At 35.8% G+C, this 26,449-nt stretch overlaps 5 protein-coding genes across 8 annotated transcripts; 2 read left to right on the top strand and 3 right to left on the bottom strand.

Annotated features, from left to right (window-relative positions):
* The first annotated feature begins 265 nt into the window (after window positions 1-265).
* On the top strand, window positions 266-10,859 carry Plod (procollagen lysyl hydroxylase). Of its 2 annotated transcripts, none has more exons than XM_076775706.1 (9): window positions 266-510; window positions 3,860-4,091; window positions 4,175-4,515; window positions 4,619-5,072; window positions 5,153-5,380; window positions 8,888-9,209; window positions 9,326-9,430; window positions 9,566-9,712; window positions 10,287-10,859. In XM_076775706.1, exons 3-9 carry the CDS (start codon window positions 4,230-4,232, stop codon window positions 10,569-10,571), a joined length of 1,827 nt encoding a protein of 608 aa, XP_076631821.1. In that variant the 5' UTR covers window positions 266-510; window positions 3,860-4,091; window positions 4,175-4,229; the 3' UTR covers window positions 10,572-10,859. The 2 variants fall into 2 exon arrangements, with proteins under 2 accessions (XP_076631821.1, XP_076631820.1); XM_076775705.1 differs by lacking the exon at window positions 266-510 and adding an exon at window positions 650-1,181.
* Window positions 5,405-8,524, bottom strand: LOC143346965 (immunoglobulin domain-containing protein oig-4). Of its 2 annotated transcripts, XM_076775712.1 has the most exons (5): window positions 8,054-8,524; window positions 7,798-7,947; window positions 5,981-6,163; window positions 5,753-5,902; window positions 5,405-5,685 (listed from the first exon to the last, which is right to left on the bottom strand). In XM_076775712.1, exons 1-5 carry the CDS (start codon window positions 8,237-8,239, stop codon window positions 5,527-5,529), a joined length of 828 nt encoding a protein of 275 aa, XP_076631827.1. In that variant the 5' UTR covers window positions 8,240-8,524; the 3' UTR covers window positions 5,405-5,526. The 2 variants fall into 2 exon arrangements, with proteins under 2 accessions (XP_076631827.1, XP_076631826.1); XM_076775711.1 differs by lacking the exons at window positions 7,798-7,947; window positions 8,054-8,524 and adding an exon at window positions 6,499-6,601.
* Window positions 10,860-11,246: 387 nt separating the features above from the next.
* Vsp37a (Vacuolar protein sorting 37A) lies at window positions 11,247-15,369 on the bottom strand. Of its 2 annotated transcripts, none has more exons than XM_076775708.1 (5): window positions 15,267-15,369; window positions 13,031-13,220; window positions 12,853-12,967; window positions 12,251-12,775; window positions 11,247-12,105 (listed from the first exon to the last, which is right to left on the bottom strand). In XM_076775708.1, the coding sequence occupies exons 2-5, from the start codon at window positions 13,157-13,159 to the stop codon at window positions 11,759-11,761; spliced, it is 1,116 nt and encodes a 371-aa protein (XP_076631823.1). In that variant the 5' UTR covers window positions 13,160-13,220; window positions 15,267-15,369; the 3' UTR covers window positions 11,247-11,758. The 2 variants fall into 2 exon arrangements, with proteins under 2 accessions (XP_076631823.1, XP_076631822.1); XM_076775707.1 differs by lacking the exon at window positions 15,267-15,369 and adding an exon at window positions 13,760-14,473.
* Window positions 15,370-15,465: 96 nt separating this feature from the next.
* Window positions 15,466-18,075, top strand: LOC143346964 (uncharacterized). Its single transcript, XM_076775710.1, has 5 exons — window positions 15,466-15,651; window positions 15,750-15,812; window positions 15,890-16,007; window positions 16,088-16,253; window positions 16,341-18,075. Exons 1-5 carry the CDS (start codon window positions 15,594-15,596, stop codon window positions 16,965-16,967), a joined length of 1,032 nt encoding a protein of 343 aa, XP_076631825.1. The 5' UTR covers window positions 15,466-15,593; the 3' UTR covers window positions 16,968-18,075.
* A 130-nt stretch (window positions 18,076-18,205) lies between these two features.
* Elys (AT hook containing transcription factor 1 homolog) lies at window positions 18,206-26,391 on the bottom strand. The gene is made up of 6 exons (XM_076775704.1): window positions 26,094-26,391; window positions 25,490-25,867; window positions 25,121-25,418; window positions 19,420-25,053; window positions 19,290-19,361; window positions 18,206-19,109 (listed from the first exon to the last, which is right to left on the bottom strand). Exons 1-6 carry the CDS (start codon window positions 26,121-26,123, stop codon window positions 19,102-19,104), a joined length of 6,420 nt encoding a protein of 2,139 aa, XP_076631819.1. The 5' UTR covers window positions 26,124-26,391; the 3' UTR covers window positions 18,206-19,101.
* Between the last annotated feature and the right edge of the window lie 58 nt (window positions 26,392-26,449).

Raw genomic sequence — 26,449 nt, forward strand, 5'->3', positions numbered from 1 at the left:
CCACGAAAGTCCATAAGGTGAAAGGTCTACCGTTTTAGTTCCTGCTTCCGACTCTGTAGGCGCGACCTGTACCGGCGACGGTGGCGCCATAAATATACTCGAATCACATATAAGTCGATATTACTATATGTGAAATAATCGTCGTGAAATCATTTGCATTCTACAATGAACATAACAATCACTAACTTCGAAATATAGTTTATTCTTTTAAATCAATAAAGTAAGTTTATAAACAAATAGTAATATAAACAAACCAACGTAAGAGAAATTGTTTGATAAAAGAGATTTCATTGGTTACTTCAAAATTCGTTCTTATTGGTTACGAATAAGTTCACGTGTTCTGTTTCGATGATTCATGCGAACGCATTGTAAAGCGACATCTTTACACGCATATCACGCATACCATGCGGTCGATAAGTGTGCAATTGTTGCATCGGGACAAGAATTTAACGTTTCTTAATTGTTATTTGGCAAATGGCTTGTATTTCTGAAACTTCAAACATTACAAAGGTATGATTAAAATTTTCGTTTATTTCTATCCTATATTAAGTATCAAAATACGTCCACATTGTTGAAAGATTCTGCTTAAACCTGGAATTCCAAATGACTGTTACCTTTAATGATATTAATTTCGAAATATATATTTTAATAGGTTCCCTTATTTATTAAAGACAACCTTATGTAAAAGCCGTATTCAATTGCTAGTGTCTGTACGTGTCTTTGATTCAGAGTGTAATTCCAGTGAAGTGCAAGTTGTTAGGTTGGTGCATATGCAACATATGCAGTACAATACACATCGCGGTTCGTGCCGTTTCCGTCGTTATTAAATCAATGAAAATGCGAATTCGATAGCATTTAAACAGTCGTTTCATCGGTTGAATATGCCTGCGAGAATTTTGTCGCGTTGTCTGAAACAGCAAGCAAATAACTGACCACCGAACGTACTCGTCGGAGATAGTAACTTTCGTTCAAAAAGCGTGGGAGTAGCGGCGGACTTGCTTTCCGCCGTTCGAGGCTTGCCTTAGTTGGAACAGTGTATTCGATGTGCTCGTCGGTACTTGTTGTACGCGGTTCTTATCGATTCGAAATGCGTGTAAAAAACGTTGGGTGCTCTCTTCTCTGGTGCTTATTTCTCACATACCACGTGGTCAGCGAGACTCCACCATCAACGAACATAGATGGTAAATAGCTTTGCACTTTCAGCCCCTCGAACAGAAGGGTAGTTATTTGTTGACGCTTATCCTGCTATTTTTGAAAATATATCTCAATCGATTTACATGAAGCAAGGGTACATTGAATCTTTCGTTATCGTTATTAATCATTAATCTTACACATGATTTAAAATAAAGTTAACCGAACCGTAGGAGGGTACTGTCCATTTTGTAAATTTTTACAAACCGGTTATATGTAATTGTACGCCACTGTTTGTTGAACCAAATTTTTCGTTTAAAATTTTCTACTGATATTTTCCGATTATTGTTTACTTCGAGAGGATCCGGTTCATAATAAAATAATTCTTTAATGTTTACGTTAATCTATAACAGAAACCTTCCAATACATTCTCAAAAAATGGTTGCTTGTAATAAAGTATTTACTCTTCTTTTTGTGGTCGTCTGACAGGGAAAGTTTTGGGTACGTTGATCCGAACGAATTGTGGGTCTTCTCCAGTATCGAAACTGTCGTCGGATTGTCTTAAAAGTTACTTAATTTTTTTAAAAGTTTGCGTTCGAAAAGTATTTGTTGAATGGTAAATACCATTGACAATTTTGTTGCGAAATCGTTTTATCTCGTTTATCGGACAACTGGACTGAGGATAGTTGACCTCCTTTGGTCCATTTGCAGGCGAGACACGATATTCTTATCCATGACATAATTTTACCGGAAAAAAAGGGATCGTCTTATCGCTATTATTTTTTTACTACAACCTTACGATACTGGAATTAACACAAGTTAGAAGAAATATTCTCTACGAGGGGTCTAGTTCTGGATTCTTGTTGATAATTTACACTATATATAATACGCTAAATAACGTTACTGTAATCGAGAATGTTGTAAAATAAAAAACAAATCATCGAACTATTTAATACTTCTAATATTCACTCTTTAAACGGAGTAAATAATTAGTACTAACTTCTGTATATATTTAATTCATTTTTTAAACAAATATTAAATCTAACATTTTTATCCGTTATTCGAGAATAAAATTTGCAGAATTGAGAATAAGAATCGCAGTTATTTCAACAACAAAATGTTATGTTTTACGTTATCGGCCGAGTAATTAAAATAAACAAATAAGTCTTACATCACCATGGTTATTCGGTTGCTATACAGCTCAGTTGCAGCAGTAATTGAATAAAGTTAGATCATGGCGCAGGCACATCGCAACGAAACGTTTTAAATCTCTACATTGCAACACGATGCCTCTTCTTTGGGATGGGGATACACAAGCGTTGAAACGATGCGCGTTACGACGGATATTACAACGTCCGTTGTAAAAATACACTCATACACGAAAATATTCGAACGCTTTCATCTATAACATTCAATCAATGAAATATACATATATGTTAACCTGTAGCATTTGATATAATATGACACAAATAACAACGATCTAAAACTGTATAAATGAAATTATAAAATAATTGCGTTACTTTGACAGCGCACAAAGAAACGCTTAATAATTCTTTTAACTTGTATCTTCTCTTGTCCGGTGGATAACTGGACCGAGCACAGTGTCGTTATCGTCTCATTTCCGGTCATGTCACGCTTTAATATACGCGACTTCTGAGATTCCACAATCCTTGGATTTTTCATCGCTAAATTCATTCACAGAAAGAAACATAATTGTAATGACATTGACAAGAGTTTTATGTTGCAAAGATGTCGTAAATAAATACATACACGCCTACATGTGTACCCACGCATTGTCCATAGTGTAAGTATTGTAATTTTATATTCACCTTCATAAATCACTTCATAAATTAATTAAACTCTTCAAATATAATTGAAAAAATATGACAGTACAATTTTTATCGTTTAACATAATTTTGTATACCTTTTTATCGAGTTATTGATAATTAAAAAAATAGCAGGATACATATTTAACTCATTGCTGGTACAGTGAGGAATTCCACTGTATGTATTTAGAATTTATTCTCACAAATTAAGTGTAATAAGATGAAATCTTCGATTCTTTTGAAAAAAAATTGAAAATAAAATAAGTAGGGAAAGTGGGTAAGCTGTAAAACCGTGTGCTCTCTCACTCTCTCGTATATTATAAGAGGAACGAAATTGTTCAAATTTATTATGTCGCGTAATTTACGATGCCGATTTCCTCCTCGTTAAGAAAATATGGACTTGAATTTACGTTCATCTTTTCCACGAGTCTGCCGATTTTGTTGAGAGATGATGTGAATCTTAATACAGCTGAGAAATTCATTTACTATTGCATTCAGATCATGATGTCACATCGAAAATGTAATGCTTATGGGAACGGTTTCTCTGCTTGTTCAGCATACCGAGTCCATGCGTTGATGATATTACGCTAAAAATAGACAAACGTTCCTCGAGTTCACGGGTAGCCATGTTCACTCTGTCACGGTCTAAAATATTTTTTTGACAAATATTTATTCAAGCATACCCTGCATTATGAAAGTTACAGAACCATGACCTTATGCACGACTAATTACTTAACTTTCCATATTATGTGGTTCGCGATGGAACTGACATTGTCGTGTTCTAAATTAAAATGAATGTTGGCTAGATGCTTAAAATGACTTGAACCTAAAAATTATTCTTCTTTAACCATCTCCAGATTAAAGCCAAAAAGCAGCGTATTAAATAATCGATTGCATTACAGATGTTCTCGTGTTCACTGTTGCTAGCAACAAGACAGATGGCTACAACAGATATCTCAGATCTGTGGATATCTATGGATTCCGCGATAACTTGAACGTGCTTGGTTTCGGCGAATCTTGGCAGGGTGGTAACATAAAAACTGGTCCTGGAGGAGGCTACAAAGTCAATCTTTTGAAAAAAGCTCTGGAGGAATATCAATTTGACAAAGACAGAATTGTGATATTCACAGACAGGTTTGCTTGCTGTTATCCTTATACCTAACACATTTGAGTTATCATTGTTCCCTCATACTTTAATAACTATCTTCACATTTTAGTTATGACGTGATATTTCTAAGTGGAGTAGAAGAAATTATTGGCAAGTTCAAGAATATGGATGCAAGAGTTTTATTCTCTGCTGAAGGATCTTGTTGGCCAGATAAATCATTGGCTTCCAAGTATCCCCTCGCAACTCGCGGAAAGCGATTCCTAAATTCTGGAAGCTTTATAGGCTATGCTTCGGACGTTTATGCAATGATAACGTATGCTCCGATAAAAAATACAGATGACGATCAGTTATTCTACACTAACGCGTACCTCAATGAAAAATTGAGAGAACAGCATCAAATAAAGTTGGACCATAAATCTGAAATATTCCAGAATCTTTATGCTGCTGTAGGTAAGCAAACAAATCGAACGGCGATGAATATACTCAAAAATATTTGAAGATATTCATATTTAATAAAAGTATTGCATTATGTTAACGTATCTATATTGTACAGCCGATGTGGAATTGAAATTTGAAGGAAGAAAGACTTCTCTTCAAAACACTGTTTATAACACTCAACCTCTAGTACTTCATGGAAATGGTAACAGCAAATTATCTTTGAATGCTCTGAGCAATTACTTGGCCCAAGCTTGGAATACTGAAGATGGATGCTTAGAGTGTTGGGAGGGCACAATAGAATTGAATAAAACACAACCAGAAACATATCCCATTATATTAATCGCCATATTCATTGAACAACCTACTCCTTTCTTGGAGGAATTCCTGACAAAAATATACAGGCAAATTTATCCAAAATCAAAGTTGCATCTGTTCCTTCATAACGCTGTGGAGTATCATGAGCCCATAGTGGACAAATTTATGAAGAAATTTGAAAGGGTATATAATAGTAGCAAGCGGATTCGTCCCAGCGATGGTATAAGCGAAGCTGATGCCAGAAATTTATCCATGTACGTGTAAAACATTTAATTTAACCATGGAAGCTGGTTTACAATATCCTTCTTCTTTTGAAATAAAAACTCTTTCTTAGGGATCATTGCTTGTTGAACCGGTGTTCTGGATACTTTTCGGTCGACTCCATATCCCATCTGGATAATGAATACACGCTGGAACTCTTGGTAGAGCAGCAACGAGGAATTATTGCACCGTTGCTGGTCAGACCATATAAAATGTGGAGTAACTTTTGGGGCGCGATAATGGGTAACGGATTTTATGCTCGGAGCTTCGATTATATGGAGATCGTGAAAAATGAAAGGAGGTAAGTAATCAGGATACATCTCAATCCAGTGAATTGAATTTATTGTCTAATTTGATATACAAAAGCTGTATATCTGGAGGATTATTTCATACTTCTAAAGATATAATCTATGATTACTTTTTCTAAACTACTAAGGGGATGTATACCTAATCGAAAGCAATAGAAAAGTCAGTCTTGAAGGACCTGCGATCGATGCTGTACATATTGTCGGCTGTGCATTCGTAGACCCCAGCATCCATTTGAGTAGCAGGATCAATCTCTAGTTTTGACTTTACTTTATCTGTTCCAACTTGCCATTCGTGCACCTGTACACCAAATATTCGCTGTTATCCGGTTCCCATGTTCAATTATTCCAGAATTAAGTATACTAACGTGTAGGTAGAGATGAGTGTAAATCTCAGCACCATCTTTAAACCATGTGATGTGTGGGCGTGGATTTCCACGTGCGACACAAAGGAAAGCGATTTTGTGTCCTAAAACATACTCCAAGTCGAAGTGCGACGCCAGCAATATCTTTGCGCCCTAGACAAATATTGGTTGAGCTTTACGAAACAAGCAGTCTAGAGTTTCATTATTGATTACATGTGTAGATCGACTTACGTTATGGTTGTTGTAATATTGATCACTTTCTGGATCACGGTACTTTCCAGTTATAGGCAATCCTATCTGAACGCGCGATCTGCTTTTACCTCTGCCTCGTCCCCTTCGACCGAGAACCTCCTGGCTGTTCAGCAGCAATACGATTAACAGAAATAGTATCACCATAAAACGTGACATGACGGTCTGAGGAAAATTAGCAAAATAAAAGTTAAGTTAGCGATCGGGAGTCTTTGAAGGAATAGAAAAATGTAGAAAAATTTAAATTAATGTTTAAAAAAAGAAACAAACAATGGAAACAATATTTGAAATTCCTGTGTTTTGCAAGATGTTGCGCATAAAATCTTGTAAAGTCTCGCAGAAACAAACAATTTGAAACCTAAGGGATCAACATAGCTAAAGAAATGAGAATCATTTGATGTTTAATCCATGTTTTTACTATTGATCTTCGTCGTCAAGATAGGACGATATTTCAAATATTGTGCAACATTCGTCCATACTGACATGTCGCAGATACTCACGGAGCACAGGCAACGTACGATGATCACACGGAACTCCAATGCAACTGACAGCCACCTACTCATTACTCCCCTAGTGTCCTCTCCTATCTATTACAAACGTATAGGCAAATGCTGGTGAACTGTACTTGTATAGCGTGTACGTGTGCAAATTATTCCTTTGACACCTATTGCAACTCGGTCATCAACGAATTCCAAATCTACTTAATGTCTATTTAATATAATATCACTGCAACCAAGTTCAAGCAACACAGAATTAAAGATAACAATAAAATGGCTTGTTACAGCCACCTTTGGATTTCATTCATTTCTATTATTTTGTTAGCTTATGTTGATTGATTCGAATTGTGCAGAAACTTCACTTTCCTTGAAGGGAATGGGGGACCGTTTAGATTTCTATTTAAAGTTGTATTGTACTAAAATTTCATTCTTTTTTATTGAATGGAACTTCGAAGTGATTGTACAATTTATTAAATAGATTTATATTGTCGAACCATTTTAAATATGTTTTATGCTTCACGCAACAAACGTACCACCCTTATGAGAGTCAATTGCGATTTAATGAATAAGAGCTGGGGGAACTCTAAATTTCCAAGTGTGTCGTTATGCATTGAATTCTTAATAGCAACGAAGTATATGCGTCAAAGAAAACAGCGAGGTGTTTTGCACGTTTTACTTACACATATGTATATGTATAATTATAGTTACATTTTAATTGAGCAAGTAATTGCTTAATAGGCCTTAACTGGCATTACTAATCAGTCTTCTAATACAATTTTATTTGTATAACTCTTTATTATTTTCTTATGAACAATAAGTTTCCTTATCTCTTAATACTGATACATTTGCCTGCATTTGTACATGTTTATACGAGAGTTGGATAGAATTAATTACAATTGTAATTGAGTCAGTTACTTCAATTGTAATTACAGATTTGAAATACTCAAAGTTTATTCGTAACTTTCGAGGAGCCATTAAATATTTATATAGTTCTAGTTGATATCTACAGTCATAATATTAATGAACCATTGTCAACGGTAACATAATCACGAAACTGAAAGTATACGAATTTTAATAAGAGATCATGACATAATCAGTCCTGAAGCCGTATCGATCAACCGCGTACTGATTATCCGCTTGGCACTCATAATATCCAGCATCTTTCTGCGTAGCAGGATCAATTTCCATCTTTGACTTCAATGTGTCGTTACCAACGGGCCATTCGTGTACCTGCAAATATGCAGGATTTGAATGTTTTATTGCACACGATTGTATTTTCAAAGTTCTAAACGATACAAATACCTGAAAAGATTTGTGATGGTACAATTCTATTCCATCCTTCAACCAGGTGATCGTGGGTCTTGGAAATCCAGTGGCCATGCAGAAGAAAGTGATTTTTCTCCCCAGAATGTAATCTAATTCAAAGTGCGAGGATTTCACTATTTTCGCCCCCTATAATAATTGGGGTTTAGACAAAGTTTGACGTTAAGCGTGCGAATCGGTATTCTTATAGATATCTACGGTGTTAAAATTGTGTTTTTGTTTGTTTAGAACTCACATCTTTGTTCTCGTAGTAATTAAAGCTAGCTGGATTTCGATGAGGGATCAAAATGGGCATCCCCGAAGCATATAATTTACCGCTACGGCGTTCAAAACTTCCACTGCTTCTTCCACCTTTTGCTGCGTCTGCAGTCATTAGCAAAACAATAAACAAGAACAAATACAAAAATTTGCGTTTGGTCATTTGTCTCGAATAGATAGAGTTCCTTTGCGCGGTTTATATGAAGCGGGTACACATGTATGTATCTTGTTTTCTCGGAGAATCTCGATAAATACGCACTAGGTATCTGTATTATTCCACAGAATTGTTCAAATAATTCTCTGTGATACACTGATCATCAAATGTCTTGTTTACACTTTGACACAGAATCAGTTCTCGGTATGCTTGTTGAACTTTACGGCTTCTAAATGCATAACAATTATTCAGCAAGACTTCTTCGATTCAGAGGCTGAGCAAGATCTTCAGATTCCTCCTGTCCCTACAGCCTAAAATATAAATGAACAGAGCTCGATGTGTATGTCGTCGCTGGTGACAGAGTTATGAATCTCAATTGGATAATTATATATAACCCATTGTCACTATACATATATTCGTTGACCAATCGTGGTAGCATACACTGATTGCCTTATAAAATATTTAAATATTGACCTTTGACAAACAACATTGTTGCCCGTGGTCAACAAACTACATATTACCGCACCGATGATTATACGTTTACGGTCGAAAACCGGAATTATTATAGTAGTCTCCAGTGATGTTCCTTAATAGTTAATATCCATAATAATTATAAGATCACAGCAAGGAACAACTGATATTGTCTTTTTCTTACAGAGGGCTGTGGAACGTGCCCTTCATCAGCAACTGCTATCTAATTAACGCCACTCTGATAAGCAACAAAGAGACTCGTCCATCCTATTTGGAGTGGGATTTGGACACGGATATGGCGTTTGCTCATGCTAATAGGGAACGATCCATTTTCATGTACGTTTCTAACAGACTTGACTTTGGACATCTAGTCGATCCGAATAGTTACGATACCGCTATGACCAATCCTGACTTATACCAAATTTTTGACAACAAATTAGACTGGGAGGCAAAATACATACACGAAAATTACTCTGAGAATTTTAATCCTAAACAAATACCCTTACAGGCAAGTCTTATAAATACATTTTGGATTCTTGTTTGAATAATGTTTAATTCTTACAATTCTTGTTCCGTAAGTCTGTAAACTGTCAGGTTAATAATTCGATTAAATGTTTTCAACAGCCCTGTCCAGACGTGTTCTGGTTTCCGATAGTCAATGAGCGGTTCGCGAAGGAGTTGGTAGAAGTTATGGAGGCGTTTGGAAAGTGGTCCGATGGAACAAATAATGTATGATAATTAAATATTTTCTATATTTATTTTTTCAACAAATCAATCCTCGTAGTATATACACTGTTATAATTGTAAGTTTGGCTTGCTAATGTTCACAACGATAAAAAATGCAGAAACACTGTTTTTCGACAGGATCCAAGATTAACGGGTGGTTATGAAAATGTACCTACTCGTGATATTCATATGACTCAAGTGAACTATGAATCGCAATGGCTATATTTCTTAAAGGAGTACGTTAGGCCTCTGCAGGAACTTGTGTTCACCGGATATTACCATGACGTAAGATATCATCAGTTTTTTAATGCACGTATCGATCATTTTTAGGATCCACGCATCGATGGCGGATATGAAGCCGTACCGACGCGAGATATTCATATGAGACAAGTTGACCTCCACGAGTCTTGGTTATACTTTCTTTCCGAATATGTCAGCCCTTTGCAAGAACTTGTTTTTGTAGGCTACGATTCGAACGTAAGAGTCACAAAAACCATTGGAAATTCGGGACTAGGTTTTTGTTGGCCACACAAGATTTTTAAACGCACCGATATCAAATTACGAGATCCTTTTTTTTTGTAAATCAATTGCATAGCAAATTGGTGATAGGCTTTTGTATTATGAATCATTTCTCACTTGCATCCTTAGTTTCTAGTTGGACAATTATCTAATGGTTGCACTCACTCTTCGTTTATTGATCACATTTTTTATCAGTAGTTGTATATAGTTAGCTCCATATAATTGATTCAGTGCTACTCTACTTATTTTGAGCAGTGTACTTACTGAAATATTATGCAATTAGATTTAGTGTTAATTGAATTTGTTGGTAATTCATTGTTTTTTTTATGCAAATAAACAGCCACCACGCGCCCTGATGAATTTCGTCGTGAGGTATCACCCGGATGAGCAGCCATCGTTAAAACCACACCATGATAGTTCAACTTATACTATCAATATCGCTCTGAATAGAGCGGGAATAGATTACGAGGGTGGAGGTTGTAGGTTCATCCGATACAATTGTTCCGTGACCGATGCGAAGCCGGGTTGGATGTTGATGCATCCTGGAAGACTAACACACTACCATGAAGGACTCAGAGTTACTAGTGGTACTCGATACATAATGATTTCATTCGTCGATCCTTGATCGGTTCGACGAGTCATATGAAATTTTTAACAGTAATTAAACTAAATATGTATTATCAGTAAAAAAAAAACGTGTAGATACTTTATAAATGTGTCTTCGTACACGATCACCTGTCACATAGCAATGTTAGTTGCAAGCTTAATATCGAAGTGTGTGGCGGTATACCTATTTACGAGAAAAACGTGTACCCTTTGTTAATGTTATTTTTCTAATATGGGAATAGGGGCGCGAATACATATAGAAATCCGTTAAGTGTTTGTACGAAAATAAAATATTAAGTTACATTTATATTTATATCGCTTTGATAATACCATTGAAATGATTATTAGTACCATTGTTCGAATTTATTTACTTTCTTCACATTTTTTTTTTTTATTAAAAACCTGTTTTCTTTTCTTAAGTTATTTACAATTTATGATTTCTATATAATTATATCATCGTGTTTTTAACACGGATCCTTATATTACCGAAACTTAAGCTGTGTTTTTAAATAACAAACCTCATAATCGGGGTTACATACACCACAGTTTATAAAAACAGAAGAAAAAAAAGAAACGAAAGCATTTTCTCAATCTTCAGACTTCACGCTTCTATACAGATTCAAATATATGTTACAATGTATTAGGAACATCTGTAGGATAAGTAATTAGATTAACATCACCAAAATGGCAAAACTTTGAAAAATCGATTTAATCATGTTTTATCGCACGTTTATTTACAGTAAAAAAAAGTGCTTTGTCAGAGTGATGTCGATGCAATTGTAGTATGTCGTAGAGGAAACAGCAGCATACTGAATATCATTCAACAGATATTTTCTGTATGGAAAGATAAGTACATCTTAAAATTAATTCAAGCATTACATATAGTTTTTCTCGATACAAACCAGCACTTTTTTTTCATTTCTTTACACATATAAATACTTTTTTAGCTGATTCACGCCACGTTCACGATCATTCTTGAATGGGAATGCACAAACACAATCGAACTAATTTCGACGCAGCACAACAAGCAGTGATGCAACGTAGCAATATGTTATAAAAGTGTTCTCTGCCAGCGAGTGCCTTTGTCCTATAGAATATTTGGTAAACACGAATGCCGTTCGAATTCACAGTATCGTTTAATTTAACTAGGCGTTATTTACAGTTTTGTTCGATTCATAGAAAAAAGACGTCATTATACAATTAGTTTTAATAACCGGCCCGTTTTAATTCATTCAGTTGATGTGCCAGCTTCTCCTCTTTAGTTCGTCTCGCTTGACCTAACTTTCTACATTCAATGTACGTACTGAGGAATCGTTCCACATCGATCTTTCTGTTCAGAAAATTCTCGGCGATTCTCTCGCTCTCCTCGTGACTCTCATCCGCTGCCTTTCTCAAGCATTCTTTTATGTGATCCGGAGTAAACACCTCGGATAGTTTGTTATATCGTTGTATCAATTGATCATATCTGGCCTTCAGCGCAGCCACCGTTTGCACTTTATTCGCTACGTCAGACTGCAATTCTCTAAGTTCAGGTTCTTTGGCTACATTGGCCTCTGGAAATGTAAACAAAGCATTAACACAAATTTTAATTAATACCTGTTATGTTAAACAATGAAATAATTTAATTGTTCGAAATATCTACCATTTCAGTTTCGCGTGCTATAGGATCGCCCTTTGATCTATTAACAGTGGACTTACCGGCAATTTTTTGGACCCAATCTATTGCATCGTCGATTTCCACGTTAACGTCTTTTAGCTTGGAATGTTTGTCTAAGAATTCGTCCAGCTTGTCGTCGTCTTCGTTGAGTAATTTCAATTCCTCGTTAGATAAGCTATTTAGTTCTGGGAACGCTACGCTCTGTTGTGGTTTCGTTTGCACTTGATTTGACAACGACTGCTGGTGGTAATTTGCGTTCACATAGTGGGAGTTCAAATACGTCCCCTGGTGATTCGAGTTGTATCTTGCCGAGTCTGTATTATGTAGTGAGCTGCTTGTCGAACTTGTAATGTATGTCGAATGTTGCGATGGAGAGCCAAATTTTGCATGACCGTCCGCCATGTATTGAGTACTTGAATTGGTGTGATTGTAATTGTAAATGCTAGTACTTCCACTACCGGACGAAAACTGTGGATACTGCGTGGTGTAGTAAGAATTATACGACGTAGATGGAATTTCCGGATATTGTTGCATGGAATAAGATGGAGAATTCCTTCCTTGCAGATCTACAACAACATAATTAAAGATAAACATTGTTCATTTCCTTCCTTTCAATTACATATTTGACAATATATTTACCTACCATTATGCGATTTTACAGATCCTGGAGATACATCTTTCAATAGTTGCGGAGGATTTTTACTGAACTCTCTGATAATAGCTTGGACAACCCGACCAAGATCGCTGTGCACTGTAAACTAATATACGAAACAGAGTAGTCTCTGGAGTTTCAATCAAAGTATCTATAAACAAGTTTTTACATTTAGCAATCCTGGTGCTCCTGTGATCTCGCTATGTTCATTGCACCATGGATGATTTATTGGAGGAGAAACTCTGAGCACTGGTTTTTCCAGTGGAAACTCTGGTGATAAAGAAACCATAATAGCCATTCCTCTTTCCCCAGCATTGAACTGTACCTGATACTCCACATCTTCCCTTAATTCTACTACACTGTAATATTACAAATCGTAAGTAGAACAATCAAACATACCATGCAATTTATTGTATATTTAAAAATTAGAAAGAAACCAGTGAATTATTGAGAAATGTATAAAAGGAATCAGATAAATACGAAAAGTAATGCAATTTAATACTAATAAATTTTGAAAAACTCTGAATCAAGGTTGCAAGCAAAAATAATATTTCGTTCGCGCAAAGTATTTAATTCGAAAATCAAGCAAGGAACTTGAAATACGTTTCAATAAGATGGGTGTGTACCGAGAACCATGATATTATTAATTTTTGCGTGACAATGGTTCAAGTAATGAGCCAGTTACTAATTCATTGTTAATTTTGAGTCATTATACGGAGCTATAAATCACTGCACAAAGAAACTTGGGTTTTATTTTTCGTGAGAGGATCAGAAAATTTCGCAGCATTGTATTTTGTCAATATACGTAACACGACGCTCGTAAAGAAAACAAATATTGGAGAGGCAAACGCGCGTAAGGTTAACAGAAGAGGTTACGATACAGAATGGATTCTCTTACTTGTCGTTAAAAATTTTCAGCGTGTCGATTTGCAATTTTCTCTTAACTGCGACATTCTCATTTTTTCCACGGAATATTCGCGATATCATTTAAAAGCGTTAAGTCTAGATAAAACAACATTCGCTTATCCTTCGACCTCCCTGTCAAATCAACCATCCAGCAGCAGCAGCAGAACAGCTGTTTCCTCGGCCCTCTTGTCACACTTCATGGGGGAAGTATCGCAATGTTCGTACAATCGCGATATTCGCCGTGTTTAATACAGCTTTGTTTAAGCAGATGACCGTCGACAGAATTTAGTGCTTGAAATATTTAGCTGCCCTTCAAATTCTCGTTTCGTAAAATATTGACATTGTTCAAAGTATATTGTGCAAATTGAAAAGTGTATACGATAACATGAGTTTTCCGAAATACAATTAATGAAACTTTATTTATTCGAAATATCGTTTTACAGGTGTGAATATCATTTCAACTGCATCGACGGATATCATCTTTGTTTCATAACAAATTACCGAACGATCAAAATCCCGGAGCGTTTTATATAGAGCGGAGTCACGTAATTTGATCACCTTGAATTGTCAGTAAATTGTTCGCTACGTGTAAAAAATATTTTAAACAAAAGTCGCATGTACTAAGAAGGACGTACGACGTAGTAATTAATTATTTCGTCCTAAAACTTCAAAGAGTATCAAATAAGCTGTTCACAAGCCAAAGCGATTAATATATTTGATCAGTATATAACTTTTTAATATTTAAAATAAATTTCCTTAATAATTATGTTCAATACTAAAAATTGATAGAAAGGAATTTTAAAAGAAACCTTAAGAAAGAATGTATATTACATTATCAATTTCTTTCCTTTTCCTTTTGTGAATCGATTTGGCAAGTGACCGGTTCAAATATTGATGAAAGTCAATTATTAAGAGATTTGTGTAAACTATTTTTAATATAAATAATGTTCAAAAGTTTGACTATTAGCCTTAATATGAAGCTACAGAATTTGAATATGAATTCAAGTACATAGAGCTGTACCATAAAGTTAAGAAGCAGAGTTGTGAAATGTAATTAATGTGATATTATAGCAGGAATGAAATATTACTTGTTAAATAGGCATAGAGCAATTATATTTTCTGTATTATCCTTTAATTCTGTACTTTTTATATGTGTAATTAGAAACAACACTTTAACTGCTTAAGCTTCAAGCATATTTGGATAGATACATATTGCATTTTGGCAATAACTTGAATTAGAATGTTTGAAGTTATGACTAATCTAAAAGTGAATTGTTCTGCATAATTATTCTAGTATTACATGATACATATTTCAATGACCATTGCAAGTGCAATATAATTTTTAAAGCCACCGTTCTTTAAGCGAAAACATTGTTCTAAAACGATAAACATTTTACGAGGTTGACAAATAAAAATGCCTGGGTAGTGGAGATTCGAAATCATATGCCGGATGACGTGTCGGATTTCAGCTCTTTCGAGAGCAAGAAGGAAAGACTTACATTTTCCTTCTTTTTCGAATCCTCGAAGTGGTCCGAAGCGCCGGAGCTCACGTTCAACCGTGGCTGTACCCTGTATCTACCTACATTAGTGTGTCAAATGGAGGGGTAGCAGTGTGGCCAGGCATAATTGAGTGCATCGACGGCAACACTAGTAACGACGAATTTCCTTCGCGTTTAACGGAGTGGTGGGGATTGGGGATATTCACTGCTGTTCAATGCTATTCAAGATGGAGAGAAAACAACGTATGGTTTCCGTAAGGTGGTTGTAAACAGGAAAGTTGGGCGAGTTAAGAATTCTTCAGCAACAGGAAGAGCAGCTAATGCAAGATGGCAAAATCTGTAGCGAGTTCGGATACGCTACCGAAGGCTGGTCGAGTGAACGAAGGTACGGCAGTTTCTTTTTTAAATTTCTCCTGTCGATCTTGATTATGATTACTCATTTGACTGGCATCTCTAATGCAATCTCGTTTGACAATGTCGCAGTTTGTCGAGAGTGGTTGGTACACGAGGATGGAGCGCTCGCTTACCGTCTTCAGGATGAAGAAAGTAAGAATTTTAGAATATATTGACATTTTTTTACAATACTATTGGTTGTACCTAATTTGTATTACTATACTCCACAGTCAGAGAGCACTATACCGGTAATAAAGTTCGCAACGCGCAAGTCAGGGAAGATTTACCAAGGGCGCGCGTAGAGCAGGAATTGGAAACATTGAAATACCAGAGCTATGTTCAGCAACAGTCAGTATTAAAATTGTTGGGCACATTGTTATAATTCTTGTTGATTCAAAGTTTCTTTCAAACCATCTGCTTTTTTTTAGGGAGGAAAGAGACGCGCTTATCGCAAGACAGGTTGCATTATCTTTGGAACGGGAAGAAAAACGAAAAGAACGGGAATTACAAGAACAAATGAGATTGCAACTTAGATTAGATGACGAGGCAACACAGCTTGAAATTAAACGACATATTCAAGAAGAGAAAGATGAGGTACATATAAAATATGCTTTGTTTGTTAGAGAATTATTTATTGTAACTTTGTGTTTGTTAATTCATTCGTTTGTTTGTTAAATAAAGGAATTGGCAAGAAAATTACAGCAACAAGAAGAAGAAAACGCTATAGACAATCATGATAGTCGTATCGACGATCAATTTTTGCAGGATCAAAAAATTGCAATGGAAGCACAGGATGCTGAATTGGCACGCATGCTTCAAGAAAAAGAACGTGCGAAAGTCAGGAAAGCAAGGGAAAGAGCAAGACAAAGAAAGTTAGAGCGACAACAACTCGAGAAACTGGAAGAACAAAATCTTAAAGAAAAACCTCAAAGACCAGATAAGCTGGACTTGAAGAGTACACCAAGTAAAAGCAGAATGCAATATTCGTTAAACTGCCAGCAGTATCCTGATCCTGAAGAAATACAGACATTAGATGACCCAACCGAAAGTATACGAGAAGTACCAAACGTGGCTGCAATTATCGATCCTACTTATAATGGAAATACGCACCGACACACTTCGAGTAGTTCGAGCAGTACAGTAAGCCCAACGTATGCATTGCCTACACCGCCACAAGAGCTTATGAATTACGACGCGCCGTGTTACATGCCTATACAAGGACAACGACGAAACCAAATTCAATCCCCGTCCCAAGGTCACGAAGAGAAACATAAGCGTAGAGTAAAAAATGGTTGCAATCAACAGTAAGATAACCGGAAATTTCATTTAATTAAAAGTACTTTCCATGACAAAAAAAATTTGTTGCCATGAATAAGTAATATAAGTTACTTATGATAAGTTATTTAGAAGTTCTGTCCTTATTAATTTACATTTGTATTATTGGACACGAGGTTTACTTCGGAAAAAGATTCGATCGTAATGTAGTTTTTATTACAAGAAAATAACTTTGCATTTTTTCTCGAAAACAATACTTCGTATAACGCGAAGGAAAACGTGCCTTTTGGAAGAGTGTAAATACATTTGAAGTATTAAGTCACACCGTCCTGAATCAGATCTGCCTTTTACTACGTGCATTCGTATCAAACCCAAATACAATGATACTTTTATTGATACATTGTACGATGCTAAGACGTAAATTTTTATGAGAAACAAAAATAAATAGCAGAGTAGACAATCAGATAAATTAAGGATAAAATAAAATAATCGAGTATCGAATAAGCAAACAACAATGTACAAAGATTGACCATTTAGACTGAATACGAAATGAAATGATGTAATTAACGCAGATTTTAATTGACTATAAGTACTTGCTCTCTAAACGAAATTTATTATAGATCTAATATATATATGAAAATTGTGCTTGCTTTTTAGAGGGAAATGTTTTTTTTTTAACTATTTAAGGTGCAGATCAAAGAATAATTAACTGCCAAAGATGACGTTAGTAACATTCAGTTTGTACCAGATGGAGTTAAGTATTACCAAGAAAAAAAAAATCCATTTTTAAAAAATATGAAGTTACAAACGCGTGCTTTAATGAAGTGCTTAACATATAATAACTTAAATAAACTACTACAGTTCAAAGTTGTAGGAAACTTTAGTTGAAAAGTTTAAATTTAAGGATCAAGTTATGTACAATTTGTACTAATCTATATGACTTATATTCACAAATATACGTAGGTGCAGTTCATTTCTAATATTATTTAATACTGCTGTAGGACTTATAACATAATGATTTATTATTTATGGTGACTGGAAATTTATTTGATAACAATAGTATGCATTAATTCTTTTTTACATTTATTGTATGAATACAGCTATACATGGGTATATTAATAAATTATTTACAATGTTATAATACACATTGTCATTCAAAACCTTATAGAAGTTACTGTATATACGAGACAACAATAATTCATTCCATGAAATTATTACGACAAAAAAAGAACGATTAATGTAACAAGTATATTTGGCGATTTGTGTATAAAAGTAACGAATCTTGCGCTTTACAATTAATATAGTATTAGATGTTTGCACTATATAATACACTTTTAAAACACTGTTGTTTAATGTTCTCAAAATACGGGTCAACAAAATTCTCTTTCTGTACAGCTGTCTACAAGTTTGGAAATTCAATGATAGGAAATGAAACGGAATAAAATAAGATATTTCTTAATTGTAGAATGCATAAGATAATATAAACTAATTAAACAAATTTATAGATTATACAAAATAATCTTTCTAATAAAGTATGCTGAGTTTAGAAATATGCTCTTCGTGAAATATTATGTTGGCATGTTTTATAAGCATTAATGTCATACGGGAATTAATCATCGAAAAATACTGCTATTGTAACTCATTTTACATTAAATATGTTAAATCAATAGCAAAAAACATTCCCCTTTCCAACCACATTCTGGAAATTAATCCTGTCTCCTGTCAAAAGCTTCGTCTCATATGGTCCCCTATATTGTAATCTCTGATTCACTTTCTATTAGATAATGAAATTAAAAAGCAATTATTTATAATGATTATTGCTATATATATATATATGTGTGTGTGTTTCTGTTATTTGAAAACTGTTGGTTCAGACGAGAACACCGTATCATCTAATGTAGATCAGAGTGATTCTTAAATTATTTCAAATTGATAAATTGAAAGTACTTTGAAGCGAATAAGTTAAAAAAGAAATTTCAAAAATTGTACTTAATTTGCTATACTTTCTGATCTTTTCGGTAATACAACCTTTATTCTACAGCGATTTATAGTTATGCAGACGTAATTAATGGTGCTTTTTATGTGTAAAATTTTCTGTACATTTTCTCCTCTTCCTCTTCCTTCTCTAAACCCGCTTCATCTTCGGTCAAAATTAGGAGAAATATATTTATTTTCCTGCATGAAAATTATGAAAAAATTTAATCTATAACTGCAAATTATTGAGCGGTAGAATACATGCACATACGCGTGCAAGAGATTAAAAAAATATATAGAATTATTAAACGAAGGCAGTAAACAAACCAACTGCCGATAATGAAATAAATTTAAATTAACTAAAAAGTAATAGCCACTTACGATGGTCGGAAGTAACATTCTTTGACCTAGTATGAGGAGGCGAGAACACGTAATTTGGCACTTCTCCAATGGCTGAAAAATATCAATATCAACAATTCTATAAAGAATAAAGAAATTGCTTAAATATTACCTTTCTGATCCAATGGTGCATCGTCTGTTTCTTCTGGCTGCGAAAACGAAAACTGATCGCTAACATCTTGTTTTGCGTTCGGTTTTCGACTTCTTGTTTTTTGCGTATCCTCGCTTATTTCTTCGATAATTCTCTCCGATAATGTACGTTTTCTTCTTGCAGAAACTTTTTTAACGTTAGAAACTTTCGCGTTTGCTTCATTTTCTACTTCCACTACCTCCTCTTCCGGTATTACTTCTTTGAGAACACCTTTACTACGAGTAGCTCTAGTTCTTTTCTGTGTTTCTGTACGCAAGAGCCCGACACTTGAAGCCCTTCTTTGTCGAGTACTTTGCGTAGCTTGTTTCCTGTTATCCGTGGTAGAAATTCTCTCATTCGACGGCACGCTCAAAATTTCCTCGAGTTCCTCTGGTATTGATTGTATCGATGATCTACGACTACGTGTATTTGCCGCTGGACTGTTCACTGCTGGTATTGCTAAATGCTTTTCTTTCGTACTTTCCAATGAAAGTTCATAATTCTCTGGAATGGTTTCCTTCAAGATGCTGCTAGATCTTCGACCTCTTCCCTTTTCCTCCATTTCTTTAGGCACAGAACTACTACGTCTTCTTGTCAGTTTCACGACGCTTACTTCTTCCATCTCTTCTTCATTTGTCTTGGATTCTTTCGCGGATTTCGACGACGTTGAACTTAATTTTCTTTCACGCGTGGTCGAGTTTTTCTTTCTCGAACTTTTAGTTTCTATTTGATCCTTCGCGCCCTTGCGTTCTATTACTAAACTAGAAGACGACAAAGTCCTGCTTATTTTCGTTAAGGGTTTTGTCGGTTCTGGTAATTCTTTTTGCACGGAAGCAGCGCGTCTCGTGCTCCGCCTTACCGGTATCTTGGCTTCTTCATCTTCTGTTTCCGTTTTTTTAAGAACAACGTCTTTCGACACAGACGATGCTCTTCTACCTCTGGCTTTTCTTGGCGAGGAGATGCTAGACGAATTTTCCAATTCAAACGAATCTGTTCGTTTAGAATCTTCGTCTTCGGTCGCGATAGACGCGGTCAGGACTTCTTTTACCAGTGAACTTGCTCGTCTCGGCATAGACTTTGCAGCAACTTTGAAAGGTGAACTTGTTTCTTTCGTTATCGAAGAAGCTCTACGCGATCTAGTCATTCTTGGCATAACACTCTTATTAATGGACGAGGACTCACCATCCAAGTTAGAAGTGCTAACGGTATCTTTGTAACTTATGTGTACAGACGAATCATGGATTGATTCATTTACTTCGTCCCTGATGCTAGAATTATTGTTATCAAGATTTATCGACTCTTTCTTTGTCTTATATGATTCTACATTTTCTTTTTCCTTTGTCAAGGATTTGGACTCTTTGTATACACTCTCTTCTATATCTGGATATACAATACATTTTCTTTTAGGTTCATTTATATCTTCGCTGAAATCAGATTCATCGTCGGTGATATTTGGAACATTGTACATATTTTCTACGTGCGCCGATGATGTTCGCGACTTTCGCTTAAATTTGTTATCTGTTTCGTCAAAACCCAGGGTAACTTCGTCGCCACTGTTCGAGGACTCGTCGTCGGTGATGTCAAATTGTTCAGTATTTTTCAGATGTGCGTGTTCATGGATATCCTTAGACGGTTCTTTCTGTGATTCGTCGTAAAGCAACCAAGAACGACGTTCTCTGTTTTTCGAAAGACCAGAATTGTTCTGTAACGTACTAGAAAAGCTCTTAAATTCTTTTTCGTTGTCAACGTTTTCTTCACTATCGTTTGAACAATTGATATCCTTCGTTTGTTCGTTCTCGGTTTCCAAAATTCTGTTCTTTAAAACGTCTCCATTGTTATATTTACTTTGAACATCCTCCATCAGCTTATCGTTACTTCTCTGTTCATTACTAGTGAACTGGACATAATTCGATTTGGGTATAATCGGAGACGTACTTCGTCCTACGTATGACTCCAATTCGGTATTATTTTCATTATCATCTATGTTCATCGGTTCTTCAACATTGTTGCGAGATTTCTCGCATCTAGGATTGTTTATAACAGTATTAGACGAATTGAGGCAATTATAATCAGCATACAGTTTAGGTGACTTGTTTGATTTTCTCGCAGAAGAAATTATTTCGAAACTACTATGTGGAGAAAGTATCGGCGAAGAATAAATCGATGTATTACAATTTTCAAATACGCTAGGTGAATCGATCCTTGTTTTCGAACACTTGACCGAAGAATCTTGTAGTGATTCTGTGGATGTCTGTAAGCTAGTTCTTCTGAGACTGGGACTGTTTATAACGGTATTAGACGAATTGAGGCAATTATCAGCATATAGTTTAGGCGACTTGTTTGATTTTCTCGCAGAAGAAATTATTTCGAAACTACTATGTGGAGAAAGTATCGGCGAAGAATAAATCGGCGTATTACAATTTTCTAATACACTAGGTGAATCGATCAAACGATAATTCCTAGAACTCCTTGTTTTCGAACACTTGACCGAAGAATCTTGCAGTGATTCTGTGGATGCCTGTAAGCTAGTTCTTCTGAGACTAGGTCTAGGACGAGCATTGTGTATATTTATACAAGTATAGCTGCTATCTGTCAAGACTGGACTCTCCATAAGGGACTCTTCACTAACTGTTGGACCGAAAAATGTCTCGTTGCTACCTTTAATTATGTTTGGCGTAGCTGTACTGTTATCTTCACTATTAACTTCACTGTAGGAATTGTTTTTCTTTGACTGACTAATGTTGAATCGTATTTGTCTATTGATTTTCCTTTCTCCGTTAGAATTTGAACTGTCTATGATTTCTCCCTGTACAGGGCTAATAGTAGATGATGTTGAACTTCTTATAAGTTGCCTGATCTTTAAAATAGAGTGAGGAGTTTCGATGGGTGTATTTCTGTTACTAGATACTTTGCGTTTTACTAAAGGTGTACTGAACGCCATGTTTATAGCTGCTTCTCCGTCGTCGAGTAGCTTTCTACGCTTTATTTTATCTGGCGTTCTTATTTCGCTACTTTCCTCGTACTGCATGTCGTCCAAAGTGCGCTTCCGATTTGTCTGTATAACTTTCGGAGACATTACGCAATTAATGTTAACGTAATTGTCGTCCAGTTTCAACGTCGTACACGGAGCAGTGATAAAAGGGATTACAGATTTCTCGACTTTGAGAAAAGTCTCCCTTGCCTTTTTAATGACAGTCTCATAAATGCTCGTACACTGAGAACTTCTGTTATAGGTCATCGGTCTAGGGTACCGCGGTTCCAAGCCCGTGTCTAAATTTGTTTTATCCATGTTAATGTTAAATCGTTTCACCACGTCAGGCAACGTTGCGTTGTAAGCGTTCAACATATCCGCGTGCACATTTGCCAAGGCAACAGCGTTGTATCTACCGATTGAGTTACCACTATTAGCTTCCATATAGCGGCAACGTTGCAAATAATACAGCAATCGTATATTTTCGGATTTAGATTCTTCCAAAAACTTGATGAACATTTCTTCCTCCGCGGAACTCAGAGCCAAGTGCAAGATATCGCCCAGCTTGTCGTAAGTTTTACACGCTTGGAAAAAGCACATCAACAGTTGAGCATAGTGGGACTGTGGTCTACGATGAAAGGCTGATTGAACCAAACCGTGTTCCACCGATAAATCAATCAACGTGCTCTGATCCTGAATGGATGACAAAGGAGGCTTCCTTACGCGTAGATACATCAAAGCCAGTTTATGCTGACCGTTCCTTACTAACGTCCTTAATATCAGTTTGTGATGCCAGTCTTTAACGTCAGAATCACATATTAATGGACCAGTCATCATATCCAAGAATCCATGGTAATCGTCATGATCGAGGAGCCAGAATGCTTGTGTCAACTTTATAAGGCTGGGGCTCATCTTGAATGAGGAAGGATACTTAATCAGCTGGTCCACCCCAGGATAAGATCCTTGCAGTAGCATTGCTAAATCCATTAGAAGATATATGGTGATCTGATGTTTGCATTGTATCTCATTAGATTCCGTTTGATCACAGTCGGTTAAGTAACTTCTTAACAATGACTGCAACGATGGAGGGGGATAGTAACCATTCGTAGATGTATCACTAGCTTCCCTTTCCCACTGTAAAGTCAAAACAGGACATTCCCGAGTTATTAGTTCATCTATAAAGAGAACCTCATTTTCACCGTTCTGTCTATCGTTGTTGATCGACTCTCGCTTTTCCTTATACAAGGAAAACAATTTTTCATACGGATACGGAATCTTCAGTGCAAGGGAGAGCGGTAGAGGACCCTCCTCTAAATCCTGGAATTCGGGCAACAAACCTACATCATAGAACCAGAGGAGTACTTGAAAGTACATGGACACGCGTTTAAGTACTCTTCGCTGATTTATCAGGTTGCTCGTTTCGAAAGGCAACTTTGCTACCACGTTCGATAAACATTCTAGCTGTTGGTAACAAAATCGAAGAGTCTTTACATCGGATTCTCCAATATTGTTGCCCGATTGATCGAATAACGGAATGCACAAATTATCTGCGATCATTTTTATCGAGGATGCACGTTGTATACCCCATTTCAAAAAACTTGGATACATATATGCTGCGCTTCCGTCCGACCATTCTTTAGCGCATCTTATCAAAAAAGTTGCCCAACGTTGCTCCAAGCAAAGAGACAGCAACATATCTCTTTGAACATTATGATCGCTCGTGAAGGAAACGTCCGTATTAAAGGGTACTAAGCCTATAGACAGACATTTGTGAAACATTTTGGATGGTTGCGTTAACACAAATGGCCCGGCAAGCGCCATTTCACGAAGCAGTTCGGCTTGAACACCGCGGCATAACCAAAATGTTAATTTCGTCAAGCTCAATTCTATCCATTCGAGCGACAATGAATTTGGATAGAATAATTCTTCCAACGAACTTAAACTGTTATTTGGAAATTCTTGCAAGGTACGAGGAATGTAAGTACAACAGATTATTTCATTGCTAGCCACGTTGGACGGCCGTAACTTCGTGTTATAACTGGCCAATATGCTGTTCGGATTTTTGCATTCGCCGATAGTTTGAGGCATTTGTTCTTTGTACCATTGATTTAAATCGAATAACAATGCGCGATTAGTAGTTGATACGAGAAGTAAACTGTCCTCGCCTCGTTTAAACTCCGATTCCGTTTGGTCGGGATTTGCTCCCCTTTCGATGGTGGATAAACTAACAACTCTGTCATTTGTATCTAATTCGAATTCAAATTTAAGGCTAGGTTCGGCTTCTAAATTGAAGTACAGATTCGTTCCTCTATCACAGTATTTTCGTTCGAATAATAAGGCATACATTCTTAATAGGGGTGGCACCTTGTATAAGTCGTCTTGAAAAACAACCCACAAATAGTAAAAAGGTCGAGGATCATCGGTCGGTTCCAAAAGTGCTAAATGTGTAACTATCATAGTTTCGTCGACGGGCAAACTAATCCATCCTACAGAACCGTTGTTTTGCCATATTATCACTCTACCTAAACATCCAGATATTAAACATCCGATCTTCGTTGAACTAACGATGGTATTTGTTAATTTTTCATCTAAAAAAGCGATTGATTCAAATTCTTCTCTATTAAACCCAATATGTTTTTCTATACCTGTAAACGTACGAACGTAAGTATGTATATGTCGCTAAAATAAAGAAGCAATAAAACATTTTCTTACGTTGATTCAGCAAATTACAAGCCATGTGTTTACTCTTATTTGATTGATGTCTATTAAAAGAATCTTTTGATGTTAAATATTCAATTTCAGCTGGAGAAGTTTCATCCATTATAAGAGACAAATCAGGTACCTCCCAAGCAGATCTTTGAAGATCAATCATGAGATGATTAAGATTACGCAATACTACACATGCTATCCCATCCATTTGCATGAGAATATTGTCTGGTCTCTGATCATTAAATTCCTCCCATTCTGCACCTCCAGACACAATGCAAACCTGTTCTATGCCAGCTGGCATCTACACAAATATAAAGGGGTCAAAAATATAATTTTAAAGAAATTTAAAGTAAATATTTTACCCATACATACTCTTATAGCTCTCAAAACTCGAGAGGTAGAACAGTCAAAGATACATAGTAAACCCACAGAATCTTTAATTCTGGTAGCTTTGTTATCTAAACCAACAAGAAGTAATGGTAATTCCCCACATTGTGTAGGGAACTGACACACACAAGTGATCTTTCCACGAAAGGTCCATGAACTGGTACTTTCACCTGTTTTAGTATTTAGAACTAATATATGACAACCATAGCTCAGCCAAGCATATGTAGCATCATTCAAAAATCCACCACAGGGATTATCAAAACCATTGTATACTTGTGAATTGTTTGACAATCCACCATCATCACCTTCTGCATTATTTAAACAACTTAATACAGAGTGTTGAATATCTAAAATGCTGCGAACCTATGCAAGAACAATATTATTATTAAACTAAGAGTCTCTTTTTATTAAAATACAACACAAACAAGTAAAAAATTATTTATTGTAACTTAGAACCGACTTTTTTTAAAAGAAAATGTTTAGGACGAATTAACTGCGTAAATCGAGAGTTTACTGTATTGTAATAACCATGTGGATACTTTGAAAATATTTAATGAAAAAAGAGAAACCTGTTAAACTTAAGAATTACCTCGCAATTGACCTCCTCCAACTCCTTCATATTTTGCACGCAGTATTAGAATGAAGGAGATCCGAAAAAATCATTTATAAACTATTTCACTAAGGTCACGATAAGGTTATGTTACCGCCAAATTTCAATGATCCTGTCACGTTCCTGCAAAGACGATTATCGCAAACCTCAATTGTGTATATTTGCGATATCATTCAACAAAGTATATGAGGCACAGTGTAATTTAGAATCACGTAAAAGTGTCAGTATTTTTTAAATTCGTTTTACTACCCATACACACATTTTGAAACCGCAACTATACAACTGCGAAGTACGTTAAAAAATACTACCAATTGCACGTCTTACCAACTGTAATA

This window comes from Colletes latitarsis, chromosome 10, assembly GCF_051014445.1.
Source record: "Colletes latitarsis isolate SP2378_abdomen chromosome 10, iyColLati1, whole genome shotgun sequence".
In the NCBI taxonomy this organism is placed as follows: Eukaryota; Metazoa; Arthropoda; class Insecta; order Hymenoptera; family Colletidae; genus Colletes; species Colletes latitarsis.

What these genes read in the sequence shown, in the direction of transcription:
- Vsp37a (XM_076775707.1), bottom strand. Translation starts at nt 13,848, where the DNA reads ATGATATCGCGAATATTCCGTGGAAAAAATGAGAATGTCGCAGTTAAG. An exon ending in CTGAAAATTTTTAACGACAA is followed by an intron (nt 13,221 to 13,759) that starts GTAAGAGAATCC and finishes GTAATATTACAG; the next exon opens with TGTAGTAGAATTAAGGGAAG. An exon ending in TTGGGTCCAAAAAATTGCCG is followed by an intron (nt 12,106 to 12,250) that starts GTAAGTCCACTG and finishes TTACATTTCCAG; the next exon opens with AGGCCAATGTAGCCAAAGAA.
- Plod (XM_076775705.1), top strand. Translation starts at nt 1,043, where the DNA reads ATGTGCTCGTCGGTACTTGTTGTACGCGGTTCTTATCGATTCGAAATG. An exon ending in ATTGTGATATTCACAGACAG is followed by an intron (nt 4,092 to 4,174) that starts GTTTGCTTGCTG and finishes TTCACATTTTAG; the next exon opens with TTATGACGTGATATTTCTAA. An exon ending in GAATCTTTATGCTGCTGTAG is followed by an intron (nt 4,516 to 4,618) that starts GTAAGCAAACAA and finishes TATATTGTACAG; the next exon opens with CCGATGTGGAATTGAAATTT.
- LOC143346964 (XM_076775710.1), top strand. Translation starts at nt 15,594, where the DNA reads ATGGCAAAATCTGTAGCGAGTTCGGATACGCTACCGAAGGCTGGTCGA. An exon ending in CAGAGCTATGTTCAGCAACA is followed by an intron (nt 16,008 to 16,087) that starts GTCAGTATTAAA and finishes GCTTTTTTTTAG; the next exon opens with GGAGGAAAGAGACGCGCTTA. An exon ending in TTCAAGAAGAGAAAGATGAG is followed by an intron (nt 16,254 to 16,340) that starts GTACATATAAAA and finishes TGTTAAATAAAG; the next exon opens with GAATTGGCAAGAAAATTACA.
- Elys (XM_076775704.1), bottom strand. Translation starts at nt 26,123, where the DNA reads ATGAAGGAGTTGGAGGAGGTCAATTGCGAG. An exon ending in TGGAGGAGGTCAATTGCGAG is followed by an intron (nt 25,868 to 26,093) that starts GTAATTCTTAAG and finishes GTTCTTGCATAG; the next exon opens with GTTCGCAGCATTTTAGATAT. An exon ending in TGCACCATTGGATCAGAAAG is followed by an intron (nt 19,362 to 19,419) that starts GTAATATTTAAG and finishes GATATTTTTCAG; the next exon opens with CCATTGGAGAAGTGCCAAAT.
- LOC143346965 (XM_076775712.1), bottom strand. Translation starts at nt 8,239, where the DNA reads ATGACCAAACGCAAATTTTTGTATTTGTTCTTGTTTATTGTTTTGCTA. An exon ending in AATATTACAACAACCATAAC is followed by an intron (nt 5,903 to 5,980) that starts GTAAGTCGATCT and finishes ATATTTGTCTAG; the next exon opens with GGCGCAAAGATATTGCTGGC. An exon ending in ACACTCATCTCTACCTACAC is followed by an intron (nt 5,686 to 5,752) that starts GTTAGTATACTT and finishes TTTGGTGTACAG; the next exon opens with GTGCACGAATGGCAAGTTGG.